The sequence below is a fragment of the Mixophyes fleayi genome, chromosome 5, assembly GCF_038048845.1.
Source record: "Mixophyes fleayi isolate aMixFle1 chromosome 5, aMixFle1.hap1, whole genome shotgun sequence".
Classification (NCBI taxonomy): domain Eukaryota; kingdom Metazoa; phylum Chordata; class Amphibia; order Anura; family Limnodynastidae; genus Mixophyes; species Mixophyes fleayi.
The window spans coordinates 161,308,659-161,326,777 of NC_134406.1; the positions used below are offsets into that span (position 1 = coordinate 161,308,659).

At 36.4% G+C, this 18,119-nt stretch overlaps 1 protein-coding gene across 1 annotated transcript in view; it reads left to right on the forward strand.

Moving 5' to 3' along the window:
- Positions 1-18,119, forward strand: part of LOC142158712 (cadherin-6-like) — a 244,776-nt gene that overhangs the window by 205,928 nt on the left and 20,729 nt on the right. Inside the window, exons 7-11 of the mRNA XM_075212933.1 lie at positions 2,042-2,295; positions 12,224-12,360; positions 13,969-14,090; positions 17,107-17,224; positions 17,330-17,581. Coding sequence (XP_075069034.1) covers positions 2,042-2,295; positions 12,224-12,360; positions 13,969-14,090; positions 17,107-17,224; positions 17,330-17,581 — 883 coding nt within the window. The remainder of the gene's footprint in view (positions 1-2,041; positions 2,296-12,223; positions 12,361-13,968; positions 14,091-17,106; positions 17,225-17,329; positions 17,582-18,119) is intronic.

The following is an 18,119-nucleotide window of genomic DNA, read 5'->3' on the forward strand; positions in this document are numbered from 1 at the left end:
AAGTAAATATTCAGTTTCTGCTTATTCTAAAGAGAAAGTAAGCTGATTTCTGAGTTCGAGCAAATTAGATCTTTGGTGGTCATGTGATGGCAGAAAAAGGAGGAAGTTGGTGGGCTATTATGCTATGAAAGTGCATCATCATCACCATCATCATTTATTTATTTATATAGCACCACTAACTCTGCACCGCTGTACAGAGAACGCACTCACGTCCCTGCCCAAATAGACCTTATAGTCTAAATTCACTAACACACACACACACACACACACACACACAGACAGAATAGGGTCAATTTGATAGCAGCCAATTAAACTACTAGTATGTTTTTGGAGTGTGGGAGGCAACCAGAGCACCCGGAGGAAACCCACGCAAACACGGGGAGAACATACAAGCTCCCCACAGAAAAGGTCATGGTCGGGAATCAAAATCATGACCCAGTGCTGTGAGGCAGAAGTGCTAACCACTAAGTGTTGTGTTCAAAAGCATCAGTACAACATATGTCATGTGACTGTGGTCACACTATAGTAATCGCTTGCAAACTATAAATCATTAATAGCAGCTTGAAGAAAATAACTGAAGAATATACAAGTAAATGTTGCAGAGACATATACAGATGTCAATGAAAGAAATCACATCTTATTATAATAAATCTTAAGTGTTTATTTTTGGTGATTTGAAATGTTGGGCATTACAGTATGAGTATGGTTGCAGTGAACAATTCACCATTAACTCAAATAAAAAACTAATGAGAGATCTATTAATAAAGTAGTAAGGGTTTTACACTTAATTCAAAGCAATGGTGCACTGTTCAACGCCTTCTACATTACAGCAAAACCGAATGAATTGCTTTGGTGGCCCTCTACAGAATCACTAGAGGAACAGTACGATTAGCACTCTATGTAGAATCTTTTCTTTAATGGCAGGAAGACAAAAACATGTGTCTAGTTATTAAAGAAGTAGGTAAAGGAGATAACCCCGATGCACACATCTCTGGATACACACAAATTGTGTGTGTACTTGCAGTATGTTTAACATATTTCCCCTGATCTTTAGCCACAGCTTTGATGATAACCTGCTGTGCTGCAATACAATTGTGTAATTATCTGAGTCTGCATCATCAGTTTCCAGATACTGTTTGTGGCCATGGATTGTGTTACTGATTTAATTGACTTTGGACACAGATGGCATATTTCGCATGTGGCTTATCATTTCACATATAGAATCTCTTTAATATGTTCATATTGTGCCAAGATTAATATGTCAGTCTGTTTTTTCACTGATATGTTGTAACTTGTCTAAGAGTCCATCGGGAAGAAGATGGTATCAGTCACAGTTGCTCTTCAAATGCAGCTTGGAACAAATTTCCATTTCAGGAACTAGTAGCTTTATCTTCTCAGAATAAGATGTATTATATAAATATTGTTATGAAGCAAATATTAAGTCCGTATGCTATAGATCTGTCACCACTCTTCTTGGTGGTAACATTTAAGCACATGTATCCCATTGATATCTAATTAATATTGAATATTTGTAAACTTTACTGTGTAATACCCAGTCAGATCTTCGTAAGTAGATTCATTTTGGACTACAACTATGTGCTTTATTCCCAATAAAAAAAAAAAAAATTGTTTCAGTAACGGTCTCCATCACTGTTATATTGTGCTATTTTCTAAAATATTGAGGTGGTGATAAAGCAAATCCAATAACAGTAAATTTGCTGATACCGCCATTTTACAATATTGAAATAACAGGTCGTCTCTCAGTCACTTTTTAATGCAGTAAAAATATAGAGACGGTTGAAAGATGAGACTTATACTGCAATAGCACACACAAAAAAAGCTATTTTTCTACCCTTTTCGTTAGAAGTCTATAAAATATGCATATATAGCATTTCAAATCATGGATTTTCCATTGTCAGAAATAAGTAAGCTTAAAGTGCAAGTGGTTTCATATAACAAAAAGGTTGTGTTGTGTGGGTTTTGTGGCTTGTATGTCTAATTTGCTTTAACTCTTAGATTACATTCATTGTATTTTTTGCAGGCATTGGACTTTGAGAAAACAAGGATGTACACTTTAAAGGTCGAAGCTGCCAATACATACGATGACCGAAGATTTCACTACATGGGACCCTTCAAGGACATGGCTACTCTGAGAATTATTGTGGAGGATGTGGACGAACCTCCCGTATTTAGCAAGTCGGCTTATGTACTCGAAGTGAAGGAAGATGCAAAAATTAACAGTATTTTTGGAACAGTTACAGCCCAGGATCCAGATGCTGCCAGAAGTGCTGTGAAGTAAGTATAATAAAAATGCACATCTATTTCCTTGTAATGATCAACGCTGCAACATGTTATGTCATTAGCCTTGCAGGTGATGAGGCTACTATTATCAAAGGATGTTGTGGTTTAACACTATAGCTCTATGTGTTATTCATGCAAATGGATTTTAAGAAGTGCCATTATTCTACATTCTTTCTTAACTTAGGCCCATGTGAGCAGTGATGGTATAGGTTATAGCTCTTTTCTTTCACATATTTGATAAATGCACATAAGAAACATAATGGAACAACTGTACATTAAAGGCAGTGTAACCTCCACATTTTATTTTGTTAATTGAACCATGTACAGACTGCACAGATCCCTATGCAGAGTCTTTATTCCCAGACTGCAGGCAAATACAAGTTGTGATGTTTGTAGTTTCCTGCAGTCCTGGAAAAAATACACTCCAGAGGGAGTTTTCTTCACTCTTTTTATGTGTGTGACATTTACATTTGTTATATATAAGCTCTATAAACACTTTTATAGATGATAGGTGTAGTCCTGCAATATGAATATTTTAACATTCCTATCTAATATTAACAGAAGCAAAATATGAATATAGTATAACAAATTGGGTTAGTGTGTGCTCCTGAAAAGAAGCACACACAAATTGTAAATCATTCATACATTATGCCCCATTTTGACTATTATAAACATTTTTTAGCAGCAGAGAGCTGGGTATTCAAAAAGTACCCGTAGTAACTGAATATTTACCTAATAATAATAATAATTAGTCTAGTAAAACATAATGTAGCACAAATTCTAAAAGTTGTCCAGACACCTAGGACAAGATGTTCTTCCTATAGAAGAACCATGGGTCCAAACAACAAATGAATGCAAATGTCATATATACAAGGTCTATGTATAAATAAGCCATGCTTAATTCTGCGTAGGACAACACATTTGCACCCAGGAAAACCATTTTGTGGTGCACAGGGAAGTGGAGAGGGGGAGTAAAACGCACAACTTGATGTGAAGTTGTGAGGCGGCATGGCCTAGCCAGTCTCTAAAATGCAGTGTAAAATTGAGGCTGGCCAGTATGTGTGTGCTGAATGCAAAAACAGTTTGAAATTGTACCCTGTGTAGAGCGACATGGTTTTTATCTGCTGCCTGGAGTTGCGAGTATAAACCTGATAAAAATGTATACAATAAAGGCTAACACCTTCCCTCTAGCTTCTTTTCAACATGAAAATGTTGGGAGGTGTTTGGAGTCAGTTTGTCTTTGTCAGAGCATCAGACTGCTGTTTTGCAGACAAACGCAAAAGAACGAGGCAAATTATTTCTTCAGAGGCTAGCCTTATTTAAAAACAAATAGTACAGAAAAAATATATATATTAAATACTGTCATATAGCAATGTGCATTATGTTCATGCAGTCGTCTTTAAAGCAAAAAACGTGTCTAGTTAAAGTCTATATAGAAAGCTTGGATATACTGAGACACACATTTTATTTTGCTAGTCTTGCCAGCACCATAATCCCAGTCATCCACTTGTGATATGAAAAGAAATGTCACATTTGCATTCTTCCTGCACAGTCAATTGAAAACTTAAAAAAACAACCATTGCAGAGTTATATTACAACTGGTTAACCTGTTGCTACCATCCTTCATTGTAGGCCAACATTTTTAGAGATGCGTGACCTATCACAAGATTGATGTTACACGGCTCATACATAATATGCCAATGATTTCTTGTTCGGGCTTCATCCAAAGGATAGTAATACATTCCAAGGCTTTATATGATAGATATACAATACTTGCTTGCTATTCCTTGACCTTGACTGGAATACACCTCACTTGTGCCTAAAGAGAGACATAATTAAGCAGCTGTCTTAGGCAGCAGGTTTAGGAGCAAGGGGGTAGAAAATGTAGGGAATTAATTCAAGATATATGATTTTCCTAATGAAGAAGTTTACATTACAATCCTACTATCTGTTGATTATTAATGAAGATTTGTTCTCCCAGGAAAATATTACTTTTCTTTCTTCATAGTTCCTGTGATATCTACATGGAAGCATGTGCCTTTCAGTCACGGTGGTTGAATATATAAACTGCCCAGTAAGGAGGCTTTACTATATGACTTGTTTTTGACAAGTTCGGCACTCCAATCATTTTTAAAATAGTTAACATTTTCTACAAATGTCAAAACTTTGGAATAAATATGTCTGTCAGCAGATTGCTTAATTTGAGAAAGATTATTATGGCCAGTGAACCATAATTTTGAAATAGAAATACAGATTATCCATATGACATAAGGCTTGATTAATGTATAAAGATACCCATGCTTTTTGGATGCTAAATGCAGTAAAATAGTTATAGCAACCAATTGATAGTTATTGTGTTAATAAGGGCGTATAAGGATGCTGTCTTCTATGAAAGTGCACAGTTTTGCATTAATATGTAGCCAAACTATCCAACTGTCCTGAATTGCAGATGTTGGAAGAGGAGAAGCCTACATAAAAATGGATGGAACTTTGTTCCAAAGTGGGTGTTTTGGGGAAGATCTGGGCAGGGTTTGAGTGGATCAAGGGGGGCTTATTTTGTCCTGGTTCTGCATGTATTAATGTTGGGAGGCATGGATAGCAATGATGTGTATTAATGAGAGTAATAATATACATTAACTAGCTGGAGGGTTTATACTTAAATAAATATGTGCACCCTGCTCTGTTTCACTCCTCTGGAGTAGGTTGCCATTTTAGGAGGGAGGTACTTCCTGAACTACGCTGCTAACATTTTAGTGACAGCTCTACATAAATGCACTGGGTGTATTAGTTATATTAGAGGCAGGGCTGTACATTGCTGGGTGCTGGGTTTACTCTGTGTGTGGTGTTACATGGCTTCAGATTTCCTATATCTGAATGTCCAAAGTGATACTGCAAAAACTTCAGGGGCTAGATTTACTAAACTGCAGGTTTGAAAAAGTGGAGATGTTGCCTATATCAACCAATCAGATTCTAGCTGTTATATTGAAGAATGCACTAAATAAATGAAAGCTAGAATCTGATTGGTTGCTATAGGCAACATCTCCACTTTTCCAAACCCGCAGTTTAGTAAATCTAGCCCCAGGAGTCAGTGGTGGTGGATGAATACAGGACCTTGTACAAATATCTAATTCTAATAGTAATAATTGGAAATAACTCAGTAGCTGATGAACTGTAACTGCCCAAATAGAAAAAATATAAGTGAAAATGAATTAGACATAATACTATAAAAAAAAGAAAAAGAAAATATGGGTCAAAGTAAGAAAGTTTGCAGTACAAAGTGATGAATTGATGAATAATAGTGAGATATGAGATCAGTGAATATAATGACTTTAAATTGGATAGGTTGGAAAAACTATAACAAGTTGCAAGTGTTTTCAGGAAACAAATAGTTGTTTGGGAGCTGGTTAATAAATACAAGTATTTAAGAGTAAATTGAAACAATTGAAGTAATGTTGCTAATGAAAAAGTGTGCACGGGAAAGATAACAATGAAACCTACTGAAGAAGCCACTAACATGGAGAAATGTGTTTGGAAAAAAAACTTACACAGCAGACTGCAATAGTTTGCACCACTTCCATAATTGTTTAAATATATATTTTTTTTATTATTCATTTTAATTATTTTCAGCTCGTTATTTTGCTTTCTTATTATATATTTCTTATTTAAAAAATTACATTATACTGTGGTTAAACCAGCTTGCTATAATTTAACATATTTCACTAGGTTAATTAATTTTTACCATATATAGTTCACACTTATTGCAAGTGTGTACTATATATGGTACCCACATAATGAAATAATAAATTGTGCACCTGTCCTTAGAAATCAAATAATATTGTCCCCATATTTTAATTATAAAATAATATTTCCCCTGTAATATAATGGTAAAATAATATTCCCCTCTTAATATAATAATACTTGAACCCCCCCCCCCCCCCAATATATTCATAAAAACATTTTGCCCCTATAATATCATTAATTATTTATTGCTCCCTTAATCAATAAATAATGATTGCCCTCACAATTAATTTGTGTATTGCGTCTTCTCTTATGTTCTGTGGTTTGAGCTATTTCACCTCTCACACTGCACTGCTGTACTGATGCATTAGAAAAATATTATAGTTTAGCAATTTCCTAAACATGAAAATCTTATTTTAATATACTTTGCCTAAGCCAAAGATAAAAATTAAATACATGAACTAGCCTTTTTAATGTGCATTTGAACATTTAAAAAAAAATGCAAGTAAAATACCAGTGGGTATAAGACCAATGTGTGCTTTTGTTTGAGCTAAAAGCATTCATAAAGCTTATTTTGTTTGCATGTCCTATATTCTAAAGAATCAAACCCCTCCTAATTGTTCAATGTGTTCCAAAAATGTATTGTCAACAAATAACTGCATCTTCTAATTGTACATTATCTCCTAAGCACCATTTATGTGTGCAGTATATCCCATTAGGGAAGTATAGGAGCCAATGGCTCCTGGTGCTCTGCTTCTGTAGAAAGGAAATTATGAAGACACAGATCTTTTGGGATCACCCAGCAGAAAATAAAACACTTCATTCATTCAGCATTGGCAGAAATGATTATAGTAAGCAACATTTGGTGGCACATGTTTTATTATGAAAAGTAAATAGATGTAAGTCTCCCATACCATTAGCATAGTAGCTTGTTGTTTGTACAAAATGTTTCTGTGCTCATCACTTGTACATTCTAGATGAAGTGTTTGTGCTGGGAGCAGCCATTCTTAACATGAAATACAAGTTGTTCCTAAATGAAAAGATATCTATCTTGAGACATTCTCATATTTACTAACAGTGGTGTTAAAAAGTTTGGGAACCATTTAGAATTTTTTACATTTCTGCATAAATTTGACCTTAAATGCGTTCAGATCTTCATCTAAGCCATAACAATAGATAAAGAGAACCCAATAAATAAAATAACACACATTAGAATATACTTTTTCATTAAGTTATTGATTAAAATGAGCCAATGTCTTTGTCAGAAAAGCATGTGCACCTTTGCTTTCAGAAACTGGCTTGACCCCTTTGAGCAGCAATGACTTCAATCAAATGTTTATGGTAATGTTTGATCAGTCCTGCACATCAGCTTGGAGAAAGTTTGCCCCATTCCTCCTTACTGAACTGTTACTACCCATGGATGTTGGTGGGCTTTTTTGCATGAACACCCCGACTCAGGTCCTGCCACAACATTTTGATTGGATTAGGGTCTGGGCTTTCACTCGGCCATTCTAAAATGTGAAATTTCTGCGTCAACAATTTTTTGGGATACTAATTTGTGTGTTTAGAGTTGTTATCTTGCTGCAAGACCCACCTTCCGTCGGTTCATTTATGAATACCCTGATACTCCTGTAGAATTTGCTGGTATAATCCAAAATTCATAGTTCCATCATTGATGGCAAGCCATGCTGGTACTGTGGAAACAAAACAGCCCCAAACTATAATAGTGCCATAGACTCATACAACTATTGGGAAAGTTAAACAATTGTATGAAGGCAGGGCCGGACTGGCCATCTGGCACTTCTGGCATTTGCCAGAAGGGCCGATGGCTGTATGGGCTGGTCCAGTACCCTGCGCAGCGATCATGGGAGTGTTTTTATACTCACATGATCACGGAGCTGGGGGGCGAGGGGCTCCGGCGCAGCGATCATGTGAGTATACAAATACTAACATGCCTAAACTGGCTAACCTTACCTCATAACTTAATGACTCCATACCCTTTATCAAATTTGTCGCCCTTCTCTGAGCCCTTTCTAGTTCCAAAATATCTTTTTTAGCTGCTTGACAGTGAGCACTATTGCTTAGTCTACTGTCTACGAGCACTCCCAATCCTATTCCATTATAGATTCCACTAAATTATTGCATGCTTGTTTTTGATCCCTAAAAATATAACCTTACATTTATCTATGTTAAACCTCACATTCCATTTGGCCGCCCAACCGTCCAGTTTATTTAAGTCCCTCTGTAGAGAAGCTACATCTTGCTCTGATTTTATTGCCTTACAGAGTTTAGTGTCATCTGCAAAAATGGAAACTTTACTCTCTAAACCATCACCAAGGTTATTAATAAATATATTAAAAAGGAGTGGCCCCAGCACGGAACCTTGAGGTACTTTACTTAAAACTTTTGACCAATTAGAAAATGTTCCATTTATCACAACTTTCTGTTCCCTATTCTCTAACCAGTTTTCGATCCAAGTACAAATGTTGTTTCCTAGACCCAGTTCCCTTTTTTTATAAACCAACCTCTTGTGTGGCACTGTATCAAAAGCCTTTGCAAAATCTAAGTAGACCACATATACTGTACTGCCCTGGTCTAAGTTCCCACTAACTTCCTCGTAGAAACTAATTAGATTAGATTGACATGACCTATCCCTCACAAATCCATGCTGATTCCCACTAATAATCTTATTGCGCACCAAGTAATCCTGAATACTATCCCTTAATATACCAATTGATGTCAGGCTTGCAAGGTGGTAATCAATATTTTCTGTACACTACAATCAGCTGTGATGCGATTCATATACAACATATATTTTATTATAACATTTAAATGTGTTTAATGTATTTTACACACTTTTCATATAAAATATAATGTGGTGAAAAACCTAAAAAATGTTTCCGACATCTGAAATACATCAATCTGCACACAACGAGAACGTTTCTAGTGTTATTTATGTAGCATTCATACCTTGAGAATGCAAGTTCTAAACAATATCACTATTTCATACACCAAATAGCTAGTACACAGGGGTCATAAAAAAACAGTTATACAGGTCTAGAGCCAGGAGCCTGAGGAAAGGACAGTTGGCAGTTTCAAGATCAATGACCAGAGGAATCCACCAATGCCACGTCCAGTACATTGAAAGTGCTAGAACCTTCAACCACTGAATTAAGACCTTACAACTGTAGCTGTATATCTTTGTGATGTAACTAACTTTACAACTGTACAGTGTATAAATTGTTGAGCTCTGTCTTTTGGACACCAGATAGTTCTGATTGAAGCTTGAGTTAGTGCCAACTGTCGCACGCATATGTATACTAAACTTTGCCTTTTAATAAACTTTGCAAACAAAACCTATGTGCTTTGGAACCACAGCGCTTGCAGCAGACAATATTTATTTTAAATGGTAGTTACAGATATATCACTATAAAACATTATTTCAGTAATCATCTGGCTCATCTAGGTGATATTTAGCAAACTTTAGATGGACAACATGTTGTTCTTCGGGAGTAGTGGCTTTCTTGCTATAATCTCATGCACATTAATTTTTGATCAATGTTTGCCTGATGGTGGACTAATGAGCCCTGACATTAGCCAATGCAAGAGAGGTCTGTATATACCTTGCTCTTGGAGTGATTTGTGTTGGACAGCCACTTTCCACTGGGGAGAGTAACAATGGTGTTGGATTTTCTCCCTTTTTACACTGTCTGCCTAACAGTGGATTTGGAAAGCCCAAAGTCTTTATAAATTGTTTTGTTTTGTACAGCGTGATGAACATCAACAACTCTTTATCTGAAATCCTCAGAAATTTCCTTTGATCAAGGCATGGCAGGTATTCAGGGCCGGATTAAGGGAATGGAGGCCCCTGGGCTAAGGGCGCCTCCATTCCCCCGTGAGGCCCCCAATGTGAGCCACCCGCCGCCCCCCGTACCCCGCGAGGGTCCCCCCCAAGTGCTTACCTGTCACTGTAGTCCTCCATCCCTGGCGCGCTGTAAGCTCCTTACTGAGGAGATCTTGCGAGAGTTCACTCGCAAGATCTCCTCAGTAAGCAGATTACTGAGCGCCGGGGACGGAGGACTACAGTGACAGTGCTCAGCAGCATTGATCGGGCTGGGGGCGCCCCCGCCCCCGTACCGATCAATAATGCTGCTGAGGACTTTGAAGGGCCCCCTGGATGCCCGAGGCCCCTGGGCTATAGCCCAGTTAGACCTCAGGTTAATCCAGCACTGCAGGTATTCACAAATCTGTGTGGTGAAGACCAGTCTTTGGTAGTGAAGTCTCAGCTCTATGTTCTTTTAGATAAGCCAGGGCCACCCAAATTCACACTTGATTGTCATCACATTGATTGAAACTTGTGACTCTAATTATCCCCTTACCAAGACTGATAATACTAGAGGTTCACATACGTTTTTGACAAATTTAATGTTGGATCATTTTGGTCAATAAATGAATGAAAAGTATATATTTGTGTGTGTTATTTGATTTATTGGGTTCTCAATCTATTTTATAACGAAGACCCGAAAATCTGAACACATTTAAGGTCACATTTATGCACAAATTTCTAAAGGGTTCAGAAACTTTCTAGAACCACTTTATATGTATATATTTCTATATAATGGAACATTCAACTCACTGTAAATAGTTTTCATTTGCTATCAGTGTATCATAGAGGCTAAATGGTTTTTACCTCATTGCAAGTTAAATTAACCAGAGACCCACTGCTGGTTCAAAAATAGCATATTGTTTGTAACATACACATTTTTTACCATAAATAAAAACAGTATAAAGCTGATTGTGGAATATACTTGGTCAAATAATGTAATCCTCTCCCAAGGCATGCTCAGTCTCGGGGTTCAGTGATGGATCATCTGGCATCTTCAATGGTTCTTTAGGATTTACGTAAGAGGAAAATCCTTCCTATATGATCAAAGTATCTCAAATTTATTTCCTTTAGAAAATTCTTTACAATTTTATTACATAGGTGTCAATGGCATTACTAGCTCCTTTATATAAAGCACATTCCTATTATTATTATTATTATTATTATTACTACCATTTATTTATATAGTGCTACTGATTCTGCAGCTCTGTACAGAGAACTCACTCATATCAGTGCCCCATTGGGGCAGTCTAAATTTCCCACACACACAGCCAGATTGGGGGCAAATTGTTAGCAGCCAACCTACCAGTATGTTCTTTGGAGTGTGGGAGCACCCAGAGATAACCCACGCAAACACAGGGAGAACATACAAACTCCTCACAGATAAGGCCATGGTCGGGAATTGAACTCGTGACCCCAGGCTGTAAGGCAGAAGTGCTAAGCACTTAGCCACTGGGATGCCCTATGAATGTAGCTAGAAGTCAAACAAAAGTGGGTATCTGTATGTCTATTTTAGGCCAAATGAACATTACTTTGTAGTGGTGGTGGTCATAATTCCAACACTGGAAATGTTGACACTTAACCTGCTGACATATGCCGGCAGGCTAAATGCCGAAACTTCCATGGTTGACAGTTTGATTGACGACATTCACAATGTCACCAATCACAATGCCAATATTAAAACACTAATGCCGCCAGGTCCGGCACCTATACCCCAGACCCAACGCCATTTGTATGTTACCAATCACATTATCAACATTGGTTTCTATAGGTTACTGCTTATTGGTATTTATGCATTTGTAAATGACGCCCAACATGTATTCTACAGCTGCAGTTGAGTCAACTCTTGTTAAGTCAATAACAATAAAAACATACTTGATACTGGGTAAAAATCTGTAATAAATAACATTAAAGTTTCCTTTTAAAAATAGAATACTGAAATGCTGGATTATCTAAGGATAGTTTGGAATGCATTTAGAAAAACCCACTAATTTAAGCTTCAGTCAGAAGGGGATTATCCAAGAACTTGTTGTTATGAAGCTCAGGTTTTATTAAAAATGTTTTGACATTTATAGTGTTAGAAATTTCATGAAACTAAAACGTTGTTCTTAATAATGTGGTGACATTGGAGGCTTTTTAAGTAATTGTATGCTCTTTTTGCTGCTATTTTCAAATAGCTGCAATTTTTAAATGTCATTTCTAATTCAGTATACTGTATGAATGCTGTTAACACTTAATGCCAACAATCTGTGTGACACGCTGGATAAAGGACAACTCTGTTTCATTGGGCTGTGTTTGCAGGTATTCTGTGGACCGCCATACAGACATGGATAGGATATTCAACATTGATTCTGGAAATGGATCCATTTTTACATCCAAACTTCTCGATCGGGAGTCAGTGCTGTGGCACAATATCACTGTAATAGCCACCGAAATCAGTAAGTCAATTCTAAATACCAACATCACCTCTGTAGTAGTAGAGCAGGTTCTTGTTGAGCTGGTGTCAAGAGAAACCCTTCAAAATATATTGGGAAATATGTTTAAAATGCTAATTATAGCACCAAAAGTTCTGCTTCTATTTGTGAGATCATAAGCACCCTGAGCAAAGATCTGAACTGATTATTCAGACTTCTGTCTTATAGAATTCTCAATAGTATTTGTGTGTGTGTGTTCTTGTTAAATAGCCCACGATAAATGTGAAATGTTCAGTTAATGTAATGTAATTGTGCACACAGATGATGCTTTGGCATTATAATTGAATCTATTCTGTAACAATAACCATTTACTAATTGCACTGTAGTATATTCTCAGTCAGGACTGACAAAAATGCATTGCTGTCTTTACTGGAAGTCACCCAGAGGAAGATTAAAGTTAATATAATTAGCAGCTACTATGAAGTCAATCTGAAAGGCAGACACAAATGCACATGAGGATCTTGTATTGGCAGATGCACACACATTAACATTGTATCTTGTAGGCTATCTGGGGCATATAGACATTGAAAGTTTGTAAAATACTGGGACAGTCATTAAATAATATGTAGGAAATAATGGAATATAAGAAGGTCACTTCTGTACTATATGATTTTAACATATATGATTTTATTAAAGGGAAATTCACATTAAAAATACTGATCAGGATAAATTTGATTTCAGAATTAGGTTTCAATAACTCAACAGAAGGCATGCAACAAACAGAAGGCATGCAAAATCTTTAAAAAAAAAGTTATTTTATGTGCTAACTAAACATCACATCACTCAAAAAGTGAAATTATCCACTCTTTTTACGAGCAAAGTCTTGCAGCTTAGACACCACACAGATTTAGAGTTCTGTGTGAACTATAAGTGTAAGAGATGTAAGTTTGGTGTAAGTGTAATTGTTATTTTGTATCCTCTGGTTGAAGTCTTCATCGTGGCTGACAGCAAATCATGATTATTGTCAAGAAAATGCTCCATCACTAGGAAAATCCTGCAGGTCAGCCTTTATGGTGATCTATAGAAGATACTAGTATATAGTTCAATAACTCAATTTATCGTAATATACCTACAATCAGTGGATGATGCTCATTAATAGACTTCCAAATAATATCTAACAGTTGGTGTTGGAGGATAATCTTAGATACCTATAGAAGTCAGCTCTGTAGGTGCTGTGGGGGTTTGAGCACCCACAATATTTGCGCTACCACTAACCATGCCTATGCATTGCATTTTTTTTGAGTCATATGGGATGGGGGAAACAAAAGCACGCCAGTCACTTTTAAAAGTTGGTTCCTATGTGTGGATTTATATATGGCATCACTCACTGCAGCTATACATATAGACAACAAGACAAAAAATCCAGTATTCCATGCTTGTTTTTATAGGAATTTCTTTTTCATGTTTAGGTTACATAGTTTTTCTTTAGTAACATATAAATAATAATAATAATAATGTAATTTCTAATATATAATAATAATTCATCATGATGTAACTACACAGCCTTGCAGTTTAGAGACCAGATAGATGTACACAGCCATAGTAAAGCGTTATTTTATCTTTTTATTACAGGTAATCCTAAGGAAAGCAGCCGTGTCCCTGTGTTTATTAAGGTTTTGGATGTGAATGACAATGCCCCTGAGTTTGCCATGCTGTACGAGATCTTTGTTTGTGAAAATGCAAAGGCAGAACAGGTCTGTATATGAGCTCTGCTGTCTAGTTGTATTTAAAATACCAAAGTTAATTGTAAAGGTTTCTTTTATTGAACGTTTGGGCAGTAGTTTATTATAAGAAAGAGAATGGGCAACTGCCTTATCGTTTCCAGGAACTAACAATGTTCCAATACTCACTTGATAAAATTAAGTTACATAAAATCAATTTCACCTACAAAACACTACATAAATGTCATCCTAGTATAACAGAAAATATATGCCTCTTGTAACACTCTTTGAATGAGTGGACACCTGTATAATACTGCCCATAATGTGTTATCTGAGTATGTTCATCCAACACTGAAATAAACACTGCCCACACAATAAAATGTACATTCCCCAGCAGAACGTCAATGTTTGAGTGCCATATGCTATGTTTTCACATTTCTATTCTGCATTTCTCATTCCAGTTTGCAATTGATTAATGTATTCTTCAGTATTTTGTTACTGCCGTAACACTGATATATAAGCAAGAAAGTAACTACCAATGTACTGGAGATGCAATCACTACAAAGCTTAACTCTCCTAGATGGCCCAAAACGTGCAGCTCCCTCACACCTTACACATTTATGTACAGTTTTACATCTATTCTGTGATGTCCTATACCTTTATATACAAATATTATATACACATATGTATGATACTACATGATAAGATATTCTTTATTCATCTTACTGTTCTCTTTGCATTGTACATACAAGTTTAAGGGGAATGTGGTAGCAAATTTTGCACCAGGGTTTTGTGAGGTAAATTACCAGTGGTCTCAGGTCCTTGGGGTACTTGCAAGCTTTGTTCTTCTAAAATTGTTCCTACAATCTAAATTCTCTACCTCACACACTAGTGTCATTTTTTGTTAGAAGCGAGTTAAGTTACCAGTGTGTTTTTTGGACTATGCAAATACGGAGCGAACATGCAAACTCCACACAGATAAGGCCATGGCAGGAATCAAACCCATGACCCCAGCTTTGAGAGACAGAACTGTTAACCACATGCATAGACTTGTTTGATGGCAACAAATCCTTAAAAACTTGTTGTTAATGAGAATTGAGCTTATAGAATATAAGTTTATCAAAGGCAAGCAATTTTTAAGACAAAAAAAGTTCAATCTCCTACTAACTATGGAGGAGAGTTATAGTACTAGTATTCAGGGAGTCATGATAAAAGAGTGAAAAGTGGAATCTTCAGCTTCAATGCAAAATCTATTAATTCTTTCTTTTACTGAGGTCATTATTTATCTTTATGCTCCCAACCTGATATAATGCAGTATCTGGACTAATTGCATTTTTCCATTGTATACCAGTTTGAAAAGGGAGTGCATTACTGCATTATTTTAGTGAAAAGCCTATTATGTAATTAGTTCATTCTGTCTTTATGCCACATTAATCTACTTATATTAATATCAGAAGATTATTTACCAAATCAGCGATTACCCATGACAACTGTCAGTCTCAGTTAAATACTTATAAATGGATACTATTGTTATATATATTTCCAGCTTCTTGCATTCACACACACTCCTCCTTTTAGCTTTCACAGGTGAATATGACAGGGGTGCTCTCTTTCTCCATCCTTGTTTGCTTTGGTACTTGAGCCACCAGTAGTTATCTTTTGACTCATTCGATATAGGAAAAGTTATCCTAGTGGTCCCTTTCTGGATAAATCAAAGTTATATTTTATGGTCTGCACATTAACTAGGACAAGTCTATCCATTTTCCTGTAGACCAATATGCCAAGACTACATCACTAGTGATGTGTTCTCTACAGTGGGTGACAACATTTCATTATCTAGGTGTGATAGTATGTAATAATCACTTGAAGTATGTCTCTCTAAATATCTAGCTTGTACTGAGGTCTATGTTTAATATATATGCTATTTGTACTGAGGTCAGTACAAATATATGGTATTTGTACTGAGGTCTTGCTATTTGTACTGAGGTCTTCCATTATCTAGGTGTGATAGTATATAATGATCACTAGCAATATATCCATCTAAATCTCTAGCTTGTGCTGAGGACTATGTTTAATATATGCGCTATTTGTGCTGAGTTCCGGAGTACATTAGTTCATACTTCGCAAGTATAATAATGAACATATTTCAGTGAAACTGCTATGTACAATTTTCATTTTTCTCAGACACATGTTTTGAGCCACCCAGCCACTGTGACAGGTACACTGAGGGAAGAGGTACAAAGCACTTGTCTTGGAGCTGGCGGTGCTGGTTGATTAATTGGAGGCAAAATGGGGGCAGGTGACAGTACCGTTAACAGAGAGCTTGTGGCTTCCTATTGATCCCTAACGCCCCCCCCCCCCTCCACCAGGCTGCCCAGTACCAGTTTTTGCAGGACCAAGGATATGTGTTTGCTTGCTTCCGCACATGCTGGTCGTTGTTCTGTTGTGCTGACCACCTGAAATCACTTCCCTACATGAGTTTTCCTTTGATATACAAGGAGCACAAAATCACCAACAATCTAGTGTTGCAACAAAAAACTCTATCAATATCACAAAGGTTATATTTGCTGCTATTAGACAGTTCAGTTTATTGTATATTCAATGTGTATCAGTACAATGTCATACTCTATTTCTTATTATATGTTTTAATTATTAATATAAATCTTTTTTGTATTTATGGAACAATTTTTTTTTAGATATTAGTAATATTTTATACATATATGGCTGTTGAATGTTTTATTAAACGTTATGTGCTTTACCATTTCATGAACTCTTCTATTATTGGCTATTAGTTACCAGCGCTGTGTCCTTTTTTTTTTTTTTGTTTGTTCTATTTTCACTTTTAAAGAGCCCGCAGACTCTTTTTACAGCGACAGGTTACAACATTGCCAATTATTGTTTTCCCCACATTTTTCTCTAAGATCATCTATCAGTGCCAGGAACTTTTTTCTGTTGTGCTTTTTTGTATTTATGTTAGATACATATACCCACAATTCAATGTTCATTGTTCTTGAGTAGTTATTGACCTTTGATATTGTTTATCTTACAGATAATACACACTGTAAGTGCAATCGATAAGGATGATTCGTATAATGGACTTCAGTTTTCATATTCATTAGCTTCTCCTCCAGCTCATAGCCCTAACTTTACAGTCAAAGACAACAGAGGTAAATATAAATGGCAAATATATAATTTTATATTATATATATAAATATATAAACATTTGCCTCTACACAAGACTCTGAAATAATATTTGAATATTTGGATTTCAGATAACACAGCCAGCATATACACAAGAAGAAATGGATATAGCCGCCACGAGATGAACACTTACCTATTACCAGTGGTCATTTCAGACTATGGATTCCCTGTACAGAGTAGCACCGGCACTCTGACTATCCGCGTTTGTGCCTGCGACCACAAGGGTAATATGCAGTCCTGTACTGCAGAAGCCCTAAGCCACCCCACCGGCTTGAGCACAGGAGCACTGATTGCCATTCTTCTCTGCATTATTATACTATTAGGTAAGAATATAGAACACCATTGTTAATGCCCTTGCAAATTGGTTGCTGCCTTGCTTACACGTTCAACTATGAAAAATGGTATGAAAGAAATTCCATTGGTATCTATAATATAAATGGCTAGTGGCGTGTGTTAGTCTGTCTGTGTGTGAAAAAAAAAAACCAAGCTGCAGCGCCACCTGCTGGGCGGAGTTATACACTGACCTACTAAATTCTTAGTGTGTGTGGAAAAAAAATTCAGAAAGGGCTGAAATTTGGTATACTAAGATGTTTTTAATTTGTTAATTTAATTTGTTAATTGTTAAAAGTTTTTATAAAGATTTTAAAAAAATATATATATATTTCTTGAAGTAGAAGTGACAGTTGGGACTGGTTGGTGGTTGCCGGGGGTGACAGTGGGGAGTGGTTGGTGGTTGCCGGGGGTGACAGAGTGAGAGGAGTGTGATACTCAGGACCGCAGAGAGAGATCCCTGTGTCTGGATAGACATCTGGATAGATGTGGCGCTGAAAATGAAGGATGAGGTGATGGAGAAGAAAGATG